This window comes from Thalassophryne amazonica, chromosome 1 (genome assembly GCF_902500255.1).
Source record: "Thalassophryne amazonica chromosome 1, fThaAma1.1, whole genome shotgun sequence".
NCBI lineage: Eukaryota > Metazoa > Chordata > Actinopteri > Batrachoidiformes > Batrachoididae > Thalassophryne > Thalassophryne amazonica.
The window spans coordinates 173,890,805-173,911,535 of record NC_047103.1 but is presented as its reverse complement, the minus strand read 5'-3'; the positions used below and the strand labels follow the sequence as shown (position 1 = coordinate 173,911,535).

Here is a 20,731-nt window from a genome sequence, read left to right as displayed (position 1 = left end):
ATTGTGTACACGTTTTATGATATTGTGCACATGTTTTATTATATTGTGTGCTCGTTTTATGATATTGTGTGCACGTTTTATTATATTGTGCACGTTTTATTATATTGTTTGCTCGTTTTATGATATTGTGCGCTCATTTTGTTATATTGTGCACACGTTTTATTATATTGTGCGCACGTTTTAAGCATTGTTTGAGTGAAACAAGGACACGATCTACTTAAACGTGGCCACAGTTTGTAAAACGTGCACTCAATATTGTCTTGACACATAAATGCTGACTATTAGTCAACAAACCAGCAGAAAGTGTAACACATTTCCCAATTAGAAATGGATCTGGTCAGAGTGTATCATCATGGTTTGGACGTACAAGGACATACAGAGAACTCCAGCTGCCCAGCATGACATCATCTGGAGTTTAAGCACATTAAAGAGGTTGCTGAGGACGAATCGTCTCCTCGTCGTGAGGATGACAGTTTAGGTCATATTATGGAGTTCATTTTGAACGAAAGGAAAATGAGTGCTTGTTTTTTAATTCAAGGGCTCAATTAAAGGAAAATGTGTGCACGAATTATCACGGCAGGAAAACGTGCACACATTTTATTAATTCGAGGGCTCAATTAAAGGAAAACGTGCGCACATTTTATTAATATGAGGGCTCAATTAAAGGAAAACGTGCACATGTTTTATTAATTCGAGGGCTCAATTAAAGGAAAATGTCACACAAATTATCACGGTCAGGAAAACGTGCACACATTTTATTAATTTGAGGGCTCAATTAAAGGAAAATGTCCGCCCGAATTATCACAGTCAGGAAAACGTGCACACGTTTTATTAATTTGTGGGCTCAATTAAAGGAAAACGTGTCCACGTTTTATTAATTCGAGGGCTCAATTAAAGGAAAATGCGCGCACGAATTATCACGGCCAGGAAAACGTGCACACGTTTTATTCATTTGAGAGCACGTTTTGTTAATTTGTGGGCTCAATTAAAGGAAAACGTGCACACAAATTATTATGGCCAGAAAAAATATCACTTTAAGTGACCTCTCCCAGGTTCTGTAAAGGAACCACAGTGGCAGCCAGTTTTTTTTTTTTTACGTGCGCGCGCAAACTAATCGTCCGTGAAGATAATTTTATTAACTACACAGATGTATAATAAAACAAATGGTGACTGGTTTATAACACAATGATGACAGAGTTTGAGGGCAGAGAGAGAGGAACCACAGCCAGCCAGTTTTTTTCTTTTCTTTGTTTACATGTGCGCGCGTGAACACAACAAATAGAGCACCGCAACTCACTCCATGTGTGAGAGTCATAAAACGCAGGGAAGACGAAGACAACACACTGGAAATTGTTTTTTTTCCTTATTTATTCCTTTACTGGTTCATTCTACTGGTGCTTATAGTTGATAAAACTTGGATAAAGTTACTTGCACCAGTGCAGTTAAGTATAAAATTATGTGCACCGTTCGAATAATATGTGCACAAACTAGCACATGCACGTACTAATTCGACCCCTGACTTAACTTTAACTGCGACCTCTTTTTTGTTGTAACTGTGCCACTGCACTAGTGTTGCATTTCAGGATTCACTGTAACTGTGTGACCTCTTTTTTTGTTGTCTTTAAAAACAAACAAAAAAACCATTAGATTTCATTGATTTAGATGAAAGCTTTGAAAGATACAGTAGTCCTAATTCAAATGTTTGACCTAATGGTGTCACTAGAGGGAAGGTCCTAGATTCACCAAAATCAATACACTTCATCCTCAGGGAGCCATGAATGTTTTCAGATAATTTGAAAAGAATCGGATGAAAGCTCTTGGAGTTAATGTGCTAATATTAAAACTCTGCAGTGGCGGACACGGTGGCAGTCCACAAAGAAACTGTAATATCCCTCCCTGACTCATTGTTTGGGGATACGAGGTCTGTTAGAAAAGTATTGGACCTTTTTATTTTTTGCAAAAACGATGGATTTGAATCACATGTGCTTGCATGAGCAAACCTTGAACCTTTGTGCGCATGCATGAACTTTTTCATGCCTGTCAATTGCATCATTTTCTGGTAAGCAGCCTTTGTGTGGGACGTGTGCAGTGCGCTCGGCGGATTTTCATTTCAAGGAAAAAGATGGAACGACTGGAGCAGCACCCCATCAGATTTTGCCAGAAACTGGGTGACAGCCAGATGGAAACCATTTGGAAGATTCAGACGGCTTTTGGTTTCTTTTTAGTTGTGTGACTATCTGAGAAATTGTGGAAGAGGTGGACATGTCACAACATGTCCTGTGAGACTTCAACATGGAGGCGCTTTTGCTCCACCATCAGCAGCAGCATGAATTTCACCGCCACTCTTTTCATGACCAAATCTTCTGTCACAGTGGAATGTACCAAAAAAGTGCTGATGTCCACCTCTTCCACAATTTCTGCTGCAGTTGTTCCATCTTTTTCCTTGAAATGAAAATCTGCGCACAACACATGTCCTCACACAAAGACTGCTTACCAGAAAATGATGCAATTGACAGGCGTGAAAAAGTTCATGCATGCGCACAAAGGTTCAAGGTTTGCTCATGCAAGCACACGTGATTCAAATCCATCAGGTTTTTGAAAAAAATAAAAAGGCCGGATACTTTTCTAACAGACCTCGTATAAATAGTACCACTGCATTCCTCATCCTTAAACATGTAGGATTAGGCACCAGGATCAAGAGCCTTGCTGGTCTAGATCCTGAGCTGCTAATAAAACAACAATGCATGGCGGCCATCTTGGAAAATGGCTGCCTCTGCAATGCCCCTATGGCCAAAAATGATCTTTAGCGTATACTCAAACACTGTGCCAAATATCATGCTTTATCATCAAAGTCACGACTCATCCACGTATCTGCTCCACTATGAATCTGTACCTGCATGGAATTATTACACGCTTTTAAGTTGACAATTAAAAATTATTTAAATTATTTCTGCTCTGTGGTGTTGTGGATACGGTGAAACGCAGCACCAGCGCATGCTGCCAGACTTGACACTATGTGACATGATGCTTTCATGTTTTATCATCACGGCTACACATCAACTCCTCAACTAAGACTGAACTTGAAGCTAGACTGCCTGATGTCTTAGCTTCACATCTGACAAATACCCAGTCAGCAGACAGACTTGTGGATAGTTTAAACTCAGTGCTCAAAACTACACTCATGATTGCACCACCTGTGTTAAAACCACGCTCCCCTGAAAACACAGTCACCTTGGTTCAATGATTACCTGCGTGACCTCAAGCATAAACCTAGAGGTCTCGAACGGAAATGGCATCGTTCAAAATTAGAAGTATTCCACCTTGTGTGGTGTGATGCTATCTTAGACTATAATCATGTATTACTGGCTACAACGTAGACTTACTACTCTGATTTGATCAACAAAAACAAGCATAACTCAAAGTTCTTGTTCCACACGGTGGCAACACTTATTCACGGACAACCACCTGTAGTTCACTCTCCTTTTACAGCACAAGATTTCCTGGATTACTTTGAGAAGAAAATAGAAGACATCAGGTTAAACATATCCCAGCATGCCTTAATCCAGCCACTACACCCTGCTATTGAGGTGGGCACCACTACTGAGGTATTACCTAGATTTACAGAATTTGATAGTATCTCACTGGGCATGCTGACGAAACTCGTAACATCAACAAAAAGCACAACCTGTTTATTTGATCCGATACCAACAAAACTGTTTAAGGACCTGTGGTCCACTCTTGGGCCGACTGTGCTGGAAATTATTCATCTTTCTTTAACTTCTGGATCTGTTCCTAAATGTTTCAAATCTGCAGTGATTAAACCATTACTTAAGAAACCTAATCTTGACCCTAGTGTCATGGTGCTCAAAGTCATTCCAGAAAGGGCCAAGTTTTCTTTGCAGCCACGAACTCCAGCAGGTGATTTCACTGATGAACTTGTCCCATCTGTTCAAAGTGAAGTTCATCAGTGAAATCACCTGCTGGAGTTCGTGGCTGCAAAGAAAACTTGGCCCTTTCTGGAATGACTTTGACCACCACTAGTTTAGAGTTTCCAGTTCATTGAACCTGCGTGTCTTTGGAAGTGGGTGGCACCAGAGCACCCGGAGGGAACCCACATGAACACTAGAACATGCAAACTGCACACAGAAGGGACCAGGCAGGAAGCAAACCCACGACCTTCACCAACACACACTATTAAGAAACCTGTTCAGATGCATTAAGTCACATTAAGAACATCAGGAATGTGCCAAGAATGGCGCAAATATGACATTGGTAATGCGTCCTGCCTATGTGTAAACGCAGCATAAGGCAGCATGCTGCCAAGTGTAGAAAAGTGTTTTTATTTTGAAATGTCTGCAGCAGGTGTGAAAACCGGTTTGGCTTGTGTGAAGAAACAGAAACCTACAAACCGGTTTGCTGGTTCCAGAATTGTTCTGTTGTTTATTTGAGATCAGTTTGGATTAAAATGATTTCTGAGAACATTTCTGTGTAGGCTCTCAGTTGTCCAGGTGGTTTCCATAGTAGAGAAGCTTGAATCTTCGACTGGACTGGGTTGCTTGACGTGAGGACGTTTCGCTTCAAATCACAGAAGCTTCCTCAGCTAAAATTGTTGCTCTGGTAGTCTGACCTCTGTCTTGACTCTTGTAGAGAAGAATAATCAAGAAGTCACAAAAGCTGGAGTTTTAAACCTAACCAGACCCCTCCTACTGAGAGGCTGACTGCTATAGGCTAGTGACTAAACAATAGCTCTAATTAGCACCTATTCTGCTCTAGTTAGCACCCTCCTAATGACAGGGCAGCTGTCCCTCTTCTGATGGCTCCCTTGATGACTCTGCTGATGACGTGAATGACTCATTACCATGAACAAAACACTGAAACTGCTTTGACCTGAGTACCCCATTGTAAACAGAGGATAAAGCGTGTCTCAGAGCCCCTCCCCGGTTAAGGCTGGGTTTCAAACGTTTCACAAAGAATGCCTCCTTGACCCCTCTCTCAAACCATTTCTTCTCTCTGGCTAAGATTTTAACTTCCTTGTCCTCAAACGTGTGGTTAGTGTCTTTAAGGTGGTGATGAACTGCAGACTGAGGTCCACTGGTGCCCTCTCTGCCGTGCTGGTATAGCCTTTTGTGTAACGGCTGCTTAGTCTCACCTATGTAGTGTTCGTTACAGTTTTCCTGTCTTCAAACTGACTTCAGAATGATTGAAGAGGTTTTACTTTGTCATCTGATGGTTAATAATTACATTAATCCGCCTTGGGTGAAGAGACTCAGACTCACAGATTCAGACTCAGATGAGCTGCTGAGCTCCAAAGTGACGCATGCACAGCGGAGGCAGGCGGACCGTTCGGTTTGTGACACCGGCACTGAGTCTGGGCTGGAAACATTCTTTAGTTCTTGGTGTGAGCTGACGTGTCCGACCAGAACCACCTGCTGGTCCACATTCCAGCATCAGGCTCCTACAGGAGCATTTCTGCCCCCTGCTGGCTGGCTTCAAAACAGCTGGCTTGATTTTTAGTACAAACTGGTGAAGTTACAGTTTAATAACAGTAATAATAATCATAATCATCATAATTTATGTTTCACTCTGAGGCTGAAAAATAAAAACAAGTAATAAATTTGATCTCATTTGGTTAAAATTAAGCTAAATGAGACGCTTAACAATTAAACATTTAGTTGAATAGTTTATTAAATAACTTACATTAACTCATGAATAATTCACATTTCACTTCATAATTTGAATAATACAATAATTAGATTTTAAATTATATAATGTAATATTCATTTAAAGGGTCTTTGCCAGATTTTTTTTTGCGTGTGTGTCTGTGAGATTAAAACAGACTTTGATGATGAAGCAGCAGCAGCTCAGATGACACAGCGCCCCCTGCTGCCATTCATGTGATGTTTCCTCTGGTCACAGTCTCAGAACTACACCATGTTTATTTTGAAATTTTAATTTTTTGGCATTTATCTCAGGCGGAGGCACAGCTGGCGGCAAAGCGTGCGGCGAGGGCCGAGGCACGAGAGATAAGGATGAAGGAGCTCGAAAGACAGCAAAAGGAGGTGAGAGAAGAGAAAGGAGAAAAAAACCTCATCTTCAAACATACAGCATGCTCACACACACGGGTGCACATACATGCATGCACACATACATACACGCACACATACACGTGCGTAGACACATACGCACACTCATACACAGATACGCATACACATGCACACATACACACGCACATAATTACATGCACGCACACAGGCACACGCATACATACACATTCACACACACGCACATACACGCACGCACACATACATGCATATGTGCACACGCACACATACACATGTACACACAAACATACATGCACATACACACAGGCAAGTACACACATACACATTCACACACACGCACACGTATACACACATACACGCACACACACATACATTCACAGACAAATTCTAACATGCACACATACATGTGCGTATACACACACGCACACATACACAGACACACACATACACATGTATGGCCACGCACACATACACGCACGCAGACATACACACATGTGTGCACACACATACATTCACGCACATATTCTAACATGCACACATACATGTGCGTATACACACACACACACACACATACACAGACATACACATACACATGCATGGCCACACATGCACGCACACGTACATACACACGTGCACGCGTGTATACACGCACACATACACACATGTACACACACAAACATACATGCACATACACACAGGCAAGCACACACATACACGCGCACACACATACATTCACGCACACATTCTAACATGCGCACATACATGCACATGTACACACACGCACAAACACACATACACACACACAAACATATACACATGCACACATATGCACATAAATACATGCACGCACACAGGTGCAGGTGCACATGCACGCACACATACACACACGTACATACACGCATGCACACATACGTGCACACGTATACACACATGCACACATACACGGATGTACGCATACATACACACAGGCATGCACACACATACGCACACATACACACACATACACACGCACACACACACACACACATATACATGCACACATGCACACACATATACACGTGCACACACATACATTAACGCACACATTCTAACATGCACACATACACGTACGTATACACACATGCACAAACACACATACACAGATACGCACACATACACACACGTATGGCCACACACGGACATGCACACAGACACACACACATATACACACGCACATAAATACATGCATGCACACAAGCACACACATACGTACATATGCATGCACACATACACATTCACGTACACACACCCATACACACATGCACATACACACATTCACGCACGCACATACACATTCACGCACAAACATGCATGCACACATACACATGCACGCATGCGCGCACACACATGCACAAACACAGACACACACACATATGCGCTCACACACAGACACACACATGCACACACACGTACGCACACGTGCACGCACGCATGCATGTATGCATACATGCACACATACACACCCACATGCACAGACACACATATGCACACATACAAATATACACACGCACACATATGTACACATACACACACAGAGTGCAAATGTTAGCATGAACACAGGTGCACGACTGCCCCTTAAGCTCCACCGCAAGTGTGTCTGGCGCAGACTAACAGTTATGTCTTAGTATCATTAGTAGCAGTACCTTTAGCCGCGGTTTTGATAATACCAATATGCTGTCAGTCAAATCCAACAACTTTATTTAAATGTGCATGCTAACTTCATCTCCTACTACCTGCCTGTATCCCAGTGGGATTTGACCTGTTCAGCTGTGTATGATGACATCTTGATGTTGTTTCCATGACGACTTTGACACATGGTCCACTTTCCACAGCATTTCTTTTCTTTGCTTTTTTTTACTTTGTTTGCACTGTAATTTGCCCAAAAATGAGGGAAAGTGTTGTGTTTCTGCTGGGGACAGACAAGGGCTGTCCCCGGATGTAGAAAAATTGCATCATATGCTTCATATTTTACCCCTGTAGTGCCTGCCCTCAAATGAGACTGTGGTGCCCAATTAGAAGTTAGATCAATCAATCAATTCAATCAATTTTTTTATATAGCGCCAAATCACAACAAACAGTTGCCCCAAGGCGCTTTATATTGTAAGGCAAGGCCATACAATAATTATGTAAAACCCCAACGGTCAAAACGACCCCCTGTGAGCAAGCACATGGCTACAGTGGGAAGGAAAAACTCCCTTTTAACAGGAAGAAACCTCCAGCAGAACCAGGCTCAGGGAGGGGCAGTCTTCTGCTGGGACTGGTTGGGGCTGAGGGAGAGAACCAGGAAAAAGACATGCTGTGGAGGGGAGCAGAGATCGATCACTAATGATTAAATGCAGAGTGGTGCATACAGAGCAAAAAGAGAAAGAAACAGTGCATCATGGGAACCCCCCAGCAGTCTACGTCTATAGCAGCATAACTAAGGGATGGTTCAGGGTCACCTGATCCAGCCCTAACTATAAGCTTTAGCAAAAAGGAAAGTTTTAAGCCTAATCTTAAAAGTAGAGAGGGTGTCTGTCTCCCTGATCTGAATTGGGAGCTGGTTCCACAGGAGAGGAGCCTGAAAGCTGAAGGCTCTGCCTCCCATTCTACTCTTACAAACCCTAGGAACTACAAGTAAGCCTGCAGTCTGAGAGCGAAGCACTCTATTGGGGTGATATGGTACTACGAGGTCCCTAAGATAAGATGGGACCTGATTATTCAAAACCTTATAAGTAAGAAGAAGAATTTTAAATTCTATTCTAGAATTAACAGGAAGCCAATGAAGAGAGGCCAATATGGGTGAGATATGCTCTCTCCTTCTAGTCCCTGTCAGTACTCTAGCTGCAGCATTTTGAATTAACTGAAGGCTTTTCAGGGAACTTTTAGGACAACCTGATAATAATGAATTACAATAGTCCAGCCTAGAGGAAATAAATGCATGAATTAGTTTTTCAGCATCACTCTGAGACAAGACCTTTCTGATTTTAGAGATATTGCGTAAATGCAAAAAAGCAGTCCTACATATTTGTTTAATATGCGCTTTGAATGACATATCCTGATCAAAAATGACTCCAAGATTTCTCACAGTATTACTAGAGGTCAGGGTAATGCCATCCAGAGTAAGGATCTGGTTAGACACCATGTTTCTAAGATTTGTGGGGCCAAGTACAATAACTTCAGTTTTATCTGAGTTTAAAAGCAGGAAATTAGAGGTCATCCATGTCTTTATGTCTGTAAGACAATCCTGCAGTTTAGCTAATTGGTGTGTGTCCTCTGGCTTCATGGATAGATAAAGCTGGGTATCATCTGCGTAACAATGAAAATTTAAGCAATACCGTCTAATAATACTGCCTAAGGGAAGCATGTATAAAGTGAATAAAATTGGTCCTAGCACAGAACCTTGTGGAACTCCATAATTAACTTTAGTCTGTGAAGAAGATTCCCCATTTACATGAACAAGTTGTAATCTATTAGACAAATATGATTCAAACCACCGCAGCGCAGTGCCTTTAATACCTATGGCATGCTCTAATCTCTGTAATAAAATTTTATGGTCAACAGTATCAAAAGCAGCACTGAGGTCTAACAGAACAAGCACAGAGATGAGTCCACTGTCCGAGATGATCAGTTAGCTGTTTTACAACTACCCTTTCAAGAATTTTTGAGAGAAAAGGAAGGTTGGAGATTGGCCTATAATTAGCTAAGATAGCTGGGTCAAGTGATGGCTTTTTAAGTAATGGTTTAATTACTGCCACCTTAAAAGCCTGTGGTACATAGCCAACTAACAAAGATAGATTGATCATATTTAAGATCGAAGCATTAAATAATGGTAGGGCTTCCTTGAGCAGCCTGGTAGGAATGGGGTCTAATAAACATGTTGATGGTTTGGATGAAGTAACTAATGAAAATAACTCAGACAGAACAATCGGAGAGAAAGAGTCTAACCAAATACCGGCATCACTGAAAGCAGCCAAAGATAACGATACATCTTTGGGATGGTTATGAGTAATTTTTTTCTCTAATAGTTAAAATTTTGTTAGCAAAGAAAGTCATGAAGTCATTACTAGTTAAAGTTAATGGAATACTCAGCTCAATAGAGCTCTGACTCTTTGTCAGCCTGGCTACAGTGCTGAAAAGAAACCTGGGGTTGTTCTTATTTTCTTCAATTAGTGATGAGTAGAAAGATGTCCTAGCTTTACGGAGGGCTTTTTTTATAGAGCAACAGACTCTTTTTCCAGGCTAAGTGAAGATCTTCTAAATTAGTGAGACGCCATTTCCTCTCCAACTTACGGGTTATCTGCTTTAAGCTACGAGTTTGTGAGTTATACCACGGAGTCAGACACTTCTGATTTAAAGCTCTCTTTTTCAGAGGAGCTACAGCATCCAAAGTTGTCTTCAATGAGGATGTAAAACTATTGACGAGATACTCTATCTCCCTTACAGAGTTTAGGTAGCTACTCTGCTCTGTGTTGGTATATGGCATTAGAGAACATAAAGAAGGAATCATATCCTTAAACCTAGTTACAGTGCTTTCTGAAAGACTTCTAGTGTAATGAAACTTATTCCCCACTGCTGGGTAGTCCATCAGAGTAAATGTAAATGTTATTAAGAAATGATCAGACAGAAGGGAGTTTTCAGGGAATACTGTTAAGTCTTCTATTTCCATACCATAAGTCAGAACAAGATCTAAGATATGATTAAAGTGGTGGGTGGACTCATTTACTTTTTGAGCAAAGCCAATAGAGTCTAATAATAGATTAAATGCAGTGTTGAGGCTGTCATTCTCAGCATCTGTATGGATGTTAAAATCGCCCACTATAATTATCTTATCTGAGCTAAGCACTAAGTCAGACAAAAGGTCTGAAAATTCACAGAGAAACTCACAGTAACGACCAGGTGGACGATAGATAATAACAAATAAAACTGGTTTTTGGGACTTCCAATTTGGATGGACAAGACTAAGAGACAAGCTTTCAAATGAATTAAAGCTCTGTCTGGGTTTTTGATTCATTAATAAGCTGGAATGGAAGATTGCTGCTAATCCTCCGCCCTGGCCCGTGCTACGAGCATTCTGACAGTTAGTGTGACTCGGGGGTGTTGACTCATTTAAACTAACATATTCATCCTGCTGTAACCAGGTTTCTGTTAGGCAGAATAAATCAATATGTTGATCAATTATTATATAATTTACCAACAGGGACTTAGAAGAGAGAGACCTAATGTTTAATAGACCACATTTAACTGTTTTAGTCTGTGGTGCAGTTGAAGGTGCTATATTATTTTTTCTTTTTGAATTTTTATGCTTAAATAGATTTTTGCTGGTTATTGGTGGTCTGGGAGCAGGCACCGTCTCTACGGGGATCAATCAATCAATCAACTTTTTTTTTATATAGCGCCAAATCACAACAAACAGTTGCCCCAAGGCGCTTTATATTGTAAGGCAAGGCCATACAATAATTATGAAAAACCCCAACGGTCAAAACGACCCCCTGTGAGCAAGCACTTGGCAACAGTGGGAAGGAAAAACTCCCTCTTAACAGGAAGAAACCTCCAGCAGAACCAGGCTCAGGGAGGGGCAGTCTTCTGCTGAGACTGGTTGGGGCTGAGGGAAAGAACCAGGAAAAAGACATGCTGTGGAGGGGGGCAGAGATGGATCACTAATGATTAAATGCAGAGTGATGCATACAGAGCAAAAAGAGAAAGAAACAGTGCATCATGGGATGGGGTAATGAGGGGATGGCAGGGGGAGAGAAGCTGCAGAGAGGTGTGTAAGACTACAACTCTGCTTCCTGGTCCCAACCCTGGATAGTCACGGTTTGGAGGATTTAAGAAAATTGGCCAGATTTCTAGAAATGAGAGCTGCTCCATCCAAAGTGGGATGGATGCCGTCTCTCCTAACAAGACCAGGTTTTCCCCAGAAGCTTTGCCAATTATCTATGAAGCCCACCTCATTTTTTGGACACCACTCAGACAGTCAGCAATTCAAGGAGAACATGCGGCTAAACATGTCACTCCCGGTCAGATTGGGGAGGGGCCCAGAGAAAACTACAGAGTCCGACATTGTTTTTGCAAAGTTACACACCGATTCAATGTTAATTTTAGTGACCTCTGATTGGCGTAACCGGGTGTCATTACTGCCGACGTGAATTACAATCTTACCAAATTTACGCTTAGCCTTAGCCAGCAGTTTCAAATTTCCTTCAATGTCGCCTGCTCTGGCCCCCGGAAGACAATTGACTATGGTTGCTGGTGTCGCTAACTTCACATTTCGCAAAACAGAGTCACCAATAACCAGAGTTTGATCCTCGGCGGGTGTGTCGTCGAGTGGGGAAAAATGGTTAGAGATGTGAACGGGTTGGTGGTGTACACGGGGCTTCTGTTTAGGGCTACGCTTCCTCCTCACAGTCACCCAGTCGGCCTGCTTTCCTGGCTGCTCGGGATCTGCCAGGGGGTAACTAACGGCGGCTAAGCTACCCTGGTCTGCACCGACTACAGGGGCCTGGCTAGCTGTAGAATTTTCCACGGTGCGGAGCCGAGTCTCCAATTCGCCCAGCCTGGCCTCCAAAGCTACGAATAAGCTACACTTATTACAAGTACCATTACTGCTAAAGGAGGCCGAGGAATAACTAAACATTTCACACCCAGAGCAGAAAAGTGCGGGAGAGACAGGAGAAGCCGCCATGCTAAATCGGCTAAGAGCTAGTAGCTACGCTAAGCTAGCGGATTCCTAAAAACACGCAAAGTGAATAATGTGTAAATAATTTAGAGGTGATTCAGCAGAAGGAGTGCTTTAGTTAAGGCACGTAAAGATTACACTGGGAAACAAATCGTAATCTAGATAACTAGATCAATCTAACTGCGCAGAGTAAACAGCTAACAGATACAGAAAAACACCGCTGTGCTCCGGAACAGGAAGTGATACAATACCGCAGTGAGAGCCAACCACCAGTAGAGGCAAGCAAGAGAGTCTTGAATCTGGATTTGAATGACTCAACAGAATCAGGCAGATCATTCTGCACAACAGGCACATGGTCAAGGAAAGCTCTGTGACCTGCTGACTTCTTTTTAACCTTAGGGACATACAGTAATCCTGCGTCCTCAGAACGTAGAACATGGGCTGGTACGTGAGGTTTAATTTGGTCAGATAGGGAGGTGCTGGTCCATGAAGGATTTTGTCAGTTAATAACAGTCATTCATTCATTTTCTCGACCCACTTACTCCAATTAAGGGTTGGCCCGGCGGGGGGGGGGGGGGGGGGGTTGGAGCCGGTGCTAGTAGTCATAGAGTGAGAGGTGGGGTTCACCCTGGACAGGACAAAACCTTAAACTCTGACCTCCCACAGACAGGAAGCCAGTGGAGGGAGAGCAGAATCAGGGTAATGTGGTCAGAGACCTCTGACACTGGACTGCAGTGAGACCGGGAACAGGGATCCAAAGGCATGAATCCGTGTCACTCAGAGACAGGACAGGGCGAATCCTGTCTGAGTAGCTTCCCTGTGTAGGTCAAAGGTCTGTCTGGGGTTAAAGGTCACCCTTAGATTTTTTTTCACTTTATCAGTGTGATGAATGACACATGAATCTGATGTTAATCAAACTGACATCTGTGTCTCACAGGATCAATGTCCGTCGTCTCCGTCTGCTCTGAATTTAAAAGTAAGACGTTGTGAGACGTCTAGTTTTTGACTGAAACCAGGCTGTCCACTAAAATCATCACTTGAGAGATTATTTGCATTGACTGGCATGTTGAGGTGATTTCATTAGTCACACGTTCACGTGTCTGATTTGAACTCCTGGAGGTTCAGCCTGCGTGGGTCAAGCTAATGATGCTGAGATGACACTAGAAAAACTTTGTTTTTCTCTGTCATTCACTGTTTGTCTCCTTTGGCTCCACCCAGTAGGACGGCTTTAACCGCCAATGTGTTCTTAATCAGGGTCTGTTTTTAGCAGCTGTCAGGCTGTGACGGGGTCAAAGGTCATCATGTAGAATCTGATGAAGGAACTGACTGATGTCACAGTTTGGATGTTTAAGATCACATGAGGGTGAGTAACTTTGACCAGAATAAGGTGACTCGTGGTCAAAAAATGGTTAAACATAATGAGTAGGTTAGATTAGGAAAGAGGGGGTGGACCCACTGCTCCCCCCAAAATGAACCTTCTAAGTTAAATCTTTTGGTAGCCCTTGATAAAGGATACCAGGTTTCTTAATTTTAGTCATTAAACTGTGAATAAAGACAATGAGTAACAACAAACTGTGTGTGACCTGCTGACTAGCCCCAGGGCTCTTTAAATAAGTCAGTGGATAGACACATGAACATAGACTATGGTCCTGGATGGTAAATCTGTCTGGAGGACCACCTGCAGTCCCTGGATGCAGAGTAACAGCCACAGTCTGTCTCTATCCGGGACAAAGCCCCTGAGTCGTCACCGTAGGTGTTCTACAGAGACCTGGAACAGTTGATATGAAGCCCGTATCTGGGCATCTCAGAGAGTCCCTCACACACTGAATCACGATGAATTCATTAATGCATTAAGGGATGGAGCATGGGCGTCTTCATGTTTGATGAAAGAAGCCTGAACACACCTCTCTCTTCAGACTAACCTGGGTTTGGATGTTTATTAAATCATATTTTTCTGCGTGGAGGTTCTCATATCGATTGCTGATTGAGTTGTGGACATTAAAAGTTATGAGCCGCTTATTTTCTCAGTAAGTGTACATTAAGTGGAGCTAAAGGCCCCTTCACACATAGCATGAATGAGGCAGAATGGCGCACGAAGGAGGATTTGGATGACAGTCGTGCCAGTTCGAACTGCACTCAGACACCTCGTACAGCAGTCGGCACATCCATTTGGCCACAGCACATGCACACCACATTCGTATTGCGCTCGTGTTGGAAACCCAATTGAATGGTTGTTGAGATGCAGTCGTACTGCCATTCTACTGAAGTTGCAACATTTGTACTGCAAGTCCATATGCATTTTGGACCATTTGAACAGCGGTCAAGGGGCCGTACAAAATGTTCAGGCACATTGAATCCTGGCCAAATATCCCAATCGAGCCAGCCTTCACACGACAGGCGAATGAGGACAAATGGTGGGCGAATGCCCATTCGACCCACACTTGGCCAGAGTCGATGTGCGATCCAAAGACCTCCAACAGCAGTCACAGTGCACTAACAGCAGCCCATTCGCGTGGCCAGCTCAAATGTAGTGCACATGACACCAGAATCGAGGTGCAGTCAAGGTGATGAATGCTCGCAGGACAGTTGAAGTGTAGTGTGACGGCCAGACTGCGTTTGAGCGATATTTGCCGTGGTCAGGCACATAAAAGCCTGCTGGCATGTGCAGCTTGTACCGTATGTGCACCCCCACTGGATCCCGTTCAGGAAGCATACGTCATGTAAAATACCTGTGGCACGCCTCCATCATGTGATCCATCAAGTGGATTCAACTTTCCATTTAGTTATTTCGTTGTAATTTCTGTTATAGGGAACTGAAGCCTTCAGACGGTCACGGCTCATGTGCTCACTGAGGTGACCTGATCATGTCGCACCTAACCGCTGTGTTAACGCAATTCAAAGCTGAAGAACACATATCGTACCATGTAGAACATACAGCTGTTTACAGGCCACGGCAGTGCACATGTGTCTGCAGGCCCTCATGACATGGAGAAGAATAAAAACACAACACACCTTTGGAACGCTTCCAGCGGCGCCTCAGTGCACAGTGCAGGCACCATCAGTCAGGCTGTCCCATGTGAAAATATCCATCTGATCCTGTGATCAGCCAGCTGGTGAGGCAAATGTCATGTCCACCACCTACATTATAGTTCACAGTGTCCTTCGGTGCACCAAGTGGCCAGAGACAGCTGGACGCGAGGACCCTATGTATGGCCAGCTGCTTTCACCGCCGTGTGGCTGGCTGATGTGTTCATGATGTGACCGCATGGACGCCTCACATCTATGCGGGTCAGAGCTGCTCCAGGCAGGTGGCCTGCAGCAGCCGTAAACTTTGCTGGCCTGACCTCTGGTCACTGCTTGCATGAGGGTGGGAGGGATGTTTCTATTTTATTTTATTTCATTTCATTCATGTAATTTCATTAATTTCTTGTTTACTTCAATGGGCATGGTTCAGGAACAAAAAGGAACAGAAGGTTGATCATTTTTGTATTCTCTGCTCCTTAAAACAGGAATTAAATATTTTATCAGACAAAAAGAAATCCATTTGTTTCCTCAATTCTAACATGGATACCATCCCAGCATCAATTAAACATCATAACCAGTAACATGATTGTCTTACATTTCAACGGTACATTCATTGTTCTTCTAATTTTCTATAGTCTCTTATTATTTTGTCCTTATGCATTTTCTTTCATTTATAAACATTTGTACAACTTCTCATTGACGTGTGCTGCTGTGTGATACAGCAGCACACGTCAGTGTGGCTGCGGTATCACACCTGTCACTGTGGTCGCACTATGTTCGTACATGTACACACAATCGTGCACAAATCCATCACTGTGGGATCCCCCCACATTCTTGGTGGACATATGGCATCCGTACACAGCTGTCCCACTGTCTGTCCTTCCCGACTGCATCATGAGGTTTGGCATTTTCTCCCATTCAGCCTGATTCATGCTCATTTGTGTTATGTGTGAAGGTGCCATAATGGATGAAGCCACCGACAGCTGCTAAAAGGGCTAACACTGTTAGCATACAACATTAACCCTCTGGAGTCGAATGACGTGCCCTCATGTAAAAAGTCACATGATCAAATTAAGTGGACATAACACTCAATCTGCTGCACTCTTATGCTCCCTTTAAATGTGTGTTGAATGTGGACACTTCAACCTTTATAGTATTTTTTAAATTTTGTTAATAGGCCTAGTATAACTTATGAGTATTTTTTACACGATGCGTTTTCATGAATATTGTTGTCATTTTTCACTGCACGTTCATGTACACACGCGCAGCCAAAAGGATCATTTCCTTCTCTACTGCTAACCCCACATGTGTTCACTAAACCCACGTGTGTCTGATTGTGTGGTCGCTTTCTCTTTATTACTGGTGAGAAGCGTGTTTTGTTGTTTGGGGGGGGGGGGGGTTGTAAAAATGAGGCGTTTTATGAATGTGGAGCAAGCATTTCAGTTATTTTTTGAACTGGAGGAAGACGGCACGTGTAGCACATCATCAGAGTCTGAAACAGACAGTGAGGATTCTGGTGCTGAAAGAGATAATCCCTCTTCTGTTCTGGAGGAGCAACCAAAGCAGGTGGATCCACCAACGTGAGCACGGAGATCTGAACAGAGGGTCGGAGCACACGCTTCTTTTTCCAGATCCAGATCTCTGCTCAGACGTGCAGCAGAGACACACACCAGCGCTGACTGCTGGAACATGGAGGAGGATGCCGACACTGCTCCAGCAGTAAGCAGAGCTCAGCCTTGGAGAACACCAGGAGTCCAGGGTGATACACTTTCCACCCAAAGTCCAAAACAACTTTTTCTTTTGTTTTGGTTTGATTTTTGCAACTGACACAATTAGAACAATTTGCACAAACACCAATAAAATTGCTGTAAAAAAAACAAGGCACTAGGAAAAAATACAACTGGACAGACATTGAAATGGAAGAGCGGAACAGATTTTTTGGACTTCTGATGTACATGTTGTTGGTGTCACTGCCAAGTCTCCAGGACTACTGGAAACAGTCACATTTTGTCTGTGTCCTTTCCAGTGACAGTAATGTCCAGAGACAGATTTAGATCGATATTCTGGAACATCCACCTAAGTGATCCAGATGAGGATGCAGAAAATGATAGAAAAAAGGGAACAGCAGGTCATGACAAACTGTTTCGAGTCAGGCCTCTTTATGATGACATCCTCAGTGCCTGCCAGGCTTATTACCACCCGAGGAGGGAGCTGGCAGTGGATGAAAGGATGGTGGTGATGAAGGCAAAAACTAGAATGACTCAGTATTTGAAAGACAAGCCAACAAAATGGGGCATGAAACTTTTTGTGTTGGCTGTTTCAAGTAATGGCTACACACTCAAGTTCACTATTTACACTGGAAAGACTGTGACCACAAGTGAGCACAGGCTGTCATACGATGAGGTCATGACCCTGATCCAGCCATCCTCGCTTGGTACTGGGTACCACATTTACATGGACAATTTTTACACGAGTCCCAAACTGTTCATGGACCTGGCTAACATGAAGTTTGGGTCATACAGGGAGAACAGACGAGGATGCCCCAGAGGGAGGGCAAATGCTCTCACAAAACAATCTGAAAGAGGATCTATAAGATGGATAAGAGAGGGGCCTCTGGTGTTTGTAAAGTGGATGGACATACGGGAGGTGTCTGTGTGCTCCACCATCCATCATGCGTCTTCGGGTGAGACAGTGTGGAGAAGGGTGAAGGATGGATGCTGGATGGTGAAAGACATTCCCTGTCCTACCCCAGTGTTGGCTTATAATAAAAACATGGGTGGAGTCGACCAATCTGACCAGCTCATCCAGTACTACTCCACCCATCTGAAAACTGCACGCTGGTACAGGACAGTGTTGCTGCACTTCCTTGACACTGTAACCACAAATGCATTCATCTTGCATCGTGAGATCAACAATGTCAAGCTTGACAGCCCAGGACACACAAGGACTTCATGGAGGAGCTGGTGTGTCAACTGTGTGGCACAGACAAAACAGGTGTCCCACAGAACAGGAGCCAGAACCACGTTCCTGTGCCACGCCCCCAATTATACAGAACTTTATGTCTTAAAACATCTTAAACTTCACCACAGCAGATCCACGGTGGGTCTGCATGTTGATCTGCCACAAGTTTTACACTGGACACCCTTCCTGACACAACTCCACATTACCTGGAGAAATGTGGCAGGGGTAGGGTTTGAACCGGCAACCTTCTGCACTGAAACAAAGTGCACGAACCACTTGACCACCACCTTTAGGAAACGTATGCCTGTAAACATGTTTATTTCTGCTCTGAAGTTGGACATTTTAACATTAATGAGTTCATTGTAAATCAATGGGTGGGGCTCTCAACATGGCGACGCCAGAAAAGGGGATCATTTCAGAAAACCAGTGCGTGACGTGACGCAGACTCTGTTTATGCAAATCATGATCTGTTTGAAGAACATAAATATACATTTTTAATCATGAGAACTGTTCCAGTTGACTTGCCAGCAGTTTTGACAAATGTTAGGGGGCGGATATATGTGGATGACAAATGTTCCTTTAACGTGTTCATTCCCTGTCATTTAACCTCTAACCTTTGACCTTCCTAACCTTCAGTTTGTCTTCTCTTGTTTGTGCTGCTGTAGCTCTTTCAGACGGTATAATTCCATCATTCCACCTTAAATCTGACCAGTACTCCTATTGTAATCCTAGGACTGCAACACTCCATCATTCCACCTTAAATCTGACCAGTACTCCTATTGTAATCCTAGGACTGCAACACTCCATCATTCCACCTTAAATCTGACCAGTACTCCTATTGTAATCCTAGGACTGCAACACTCCATCATTCCACCTTAAATCTGACCAGTACTCCTATTGTAATCCTAGGACTGCAACACTCCATCATTCCACCTTAAATCTGACCAGTACTCCTATTGTAATCCTAGGACTGCAACACTCCATCATTTCACCTTAAATCTGACCAATACTCCTATTGTAATCCTAGGACTGCAACACTCCATCATTCCACCTTAAATCTGACCAGTACTCCTATTGTAATCCTAGGACTGCAACACTCCATCATTCCACCTTAAATCTGACCAGTACTCCTATTGTAATCCTAGGACTGCAACACTCCATCATTCCACCTTACATCTGACCAGTACTCCTATTGTAATCCTAGGACTGCAACACTCCATCATTCCACCTTAAATCTGACCAGTACTCCTATTGTAATCCTAGGACTGCAACACTCCATCATTCCACCTTAAATCTGACCAATACTCCTATTGTAATCCTAGGACTGCAGTACTCCATCATTTCACCTTAAATCTAACCAGTACTCCTATTGTACTCCTAGGACTGCAACACTCCATCATTTCACCTTAAATCTAACCAGTACTCCTATTGTACTCCTAGGACTGCAGTACTCCATCATTCCACCTTACATCTGACCAGTACTCCTATTGTAATCCTAGGACTGCAACACTCCATCATTCCACCTTAAATCTGACCAGTACTCCTATTGTAATCCTAGGACTGCAACACTCCATCATTCCACCTTAAATCTGACCAATACTCCTATTGTAATCCTAGGACTGCAGTACTCCATCATTTCACCTTAAATCTAACCAGTACTCCTATTGTACTCCTAGGACTGCAACACTCCATCATTTCACCTTAAATCTAACCAGTACTCCTATTGTAATCCTAGGACTGCAACACTCCATCATTCCACCTTAAATCTGACCAGTACTCCTATTGTAATCCTAGGACTGCAACACTCCATCATTCCACCTTACATCTGACCAGTACTCCTATTGTAATCCTAGGACTGCAACACTCCATCATTTCACCTTAAATCTAACCAGTACTCCTATTGTACTCCTAGGACTGCAGTACTCCATCATTCCACCTTACATCTGACCAGTACTCCTATTGTAATCCTAGGACTGCAACACTCCAT

The 20,731-nt window shown here is 43.2% G+C and overlaps 1 protein-coding gene across 1 annotated transcript in view; it reads left to right on the top strand.

Annotated features, from left to right (window-relative positions):
- The window catches only part of mlpha (melanophilin a), a 267,636-nt gene that overhangs the window by 231,654 nt on the left and 15,251 nt on the right, over positions 1 to 20,731 (top strand). The window contains exon 15 of the mRNA XM_034179775.1: positions 5,973 to 6,059. Within this exon, the coding sequence (XP_034035666.1) occupies positions 5,973 to 6,059 (87 nt within the window). The remainder of the gene's footprint in view (positions 1 to 5,972; positions 6,060 to 20,731) is intronic.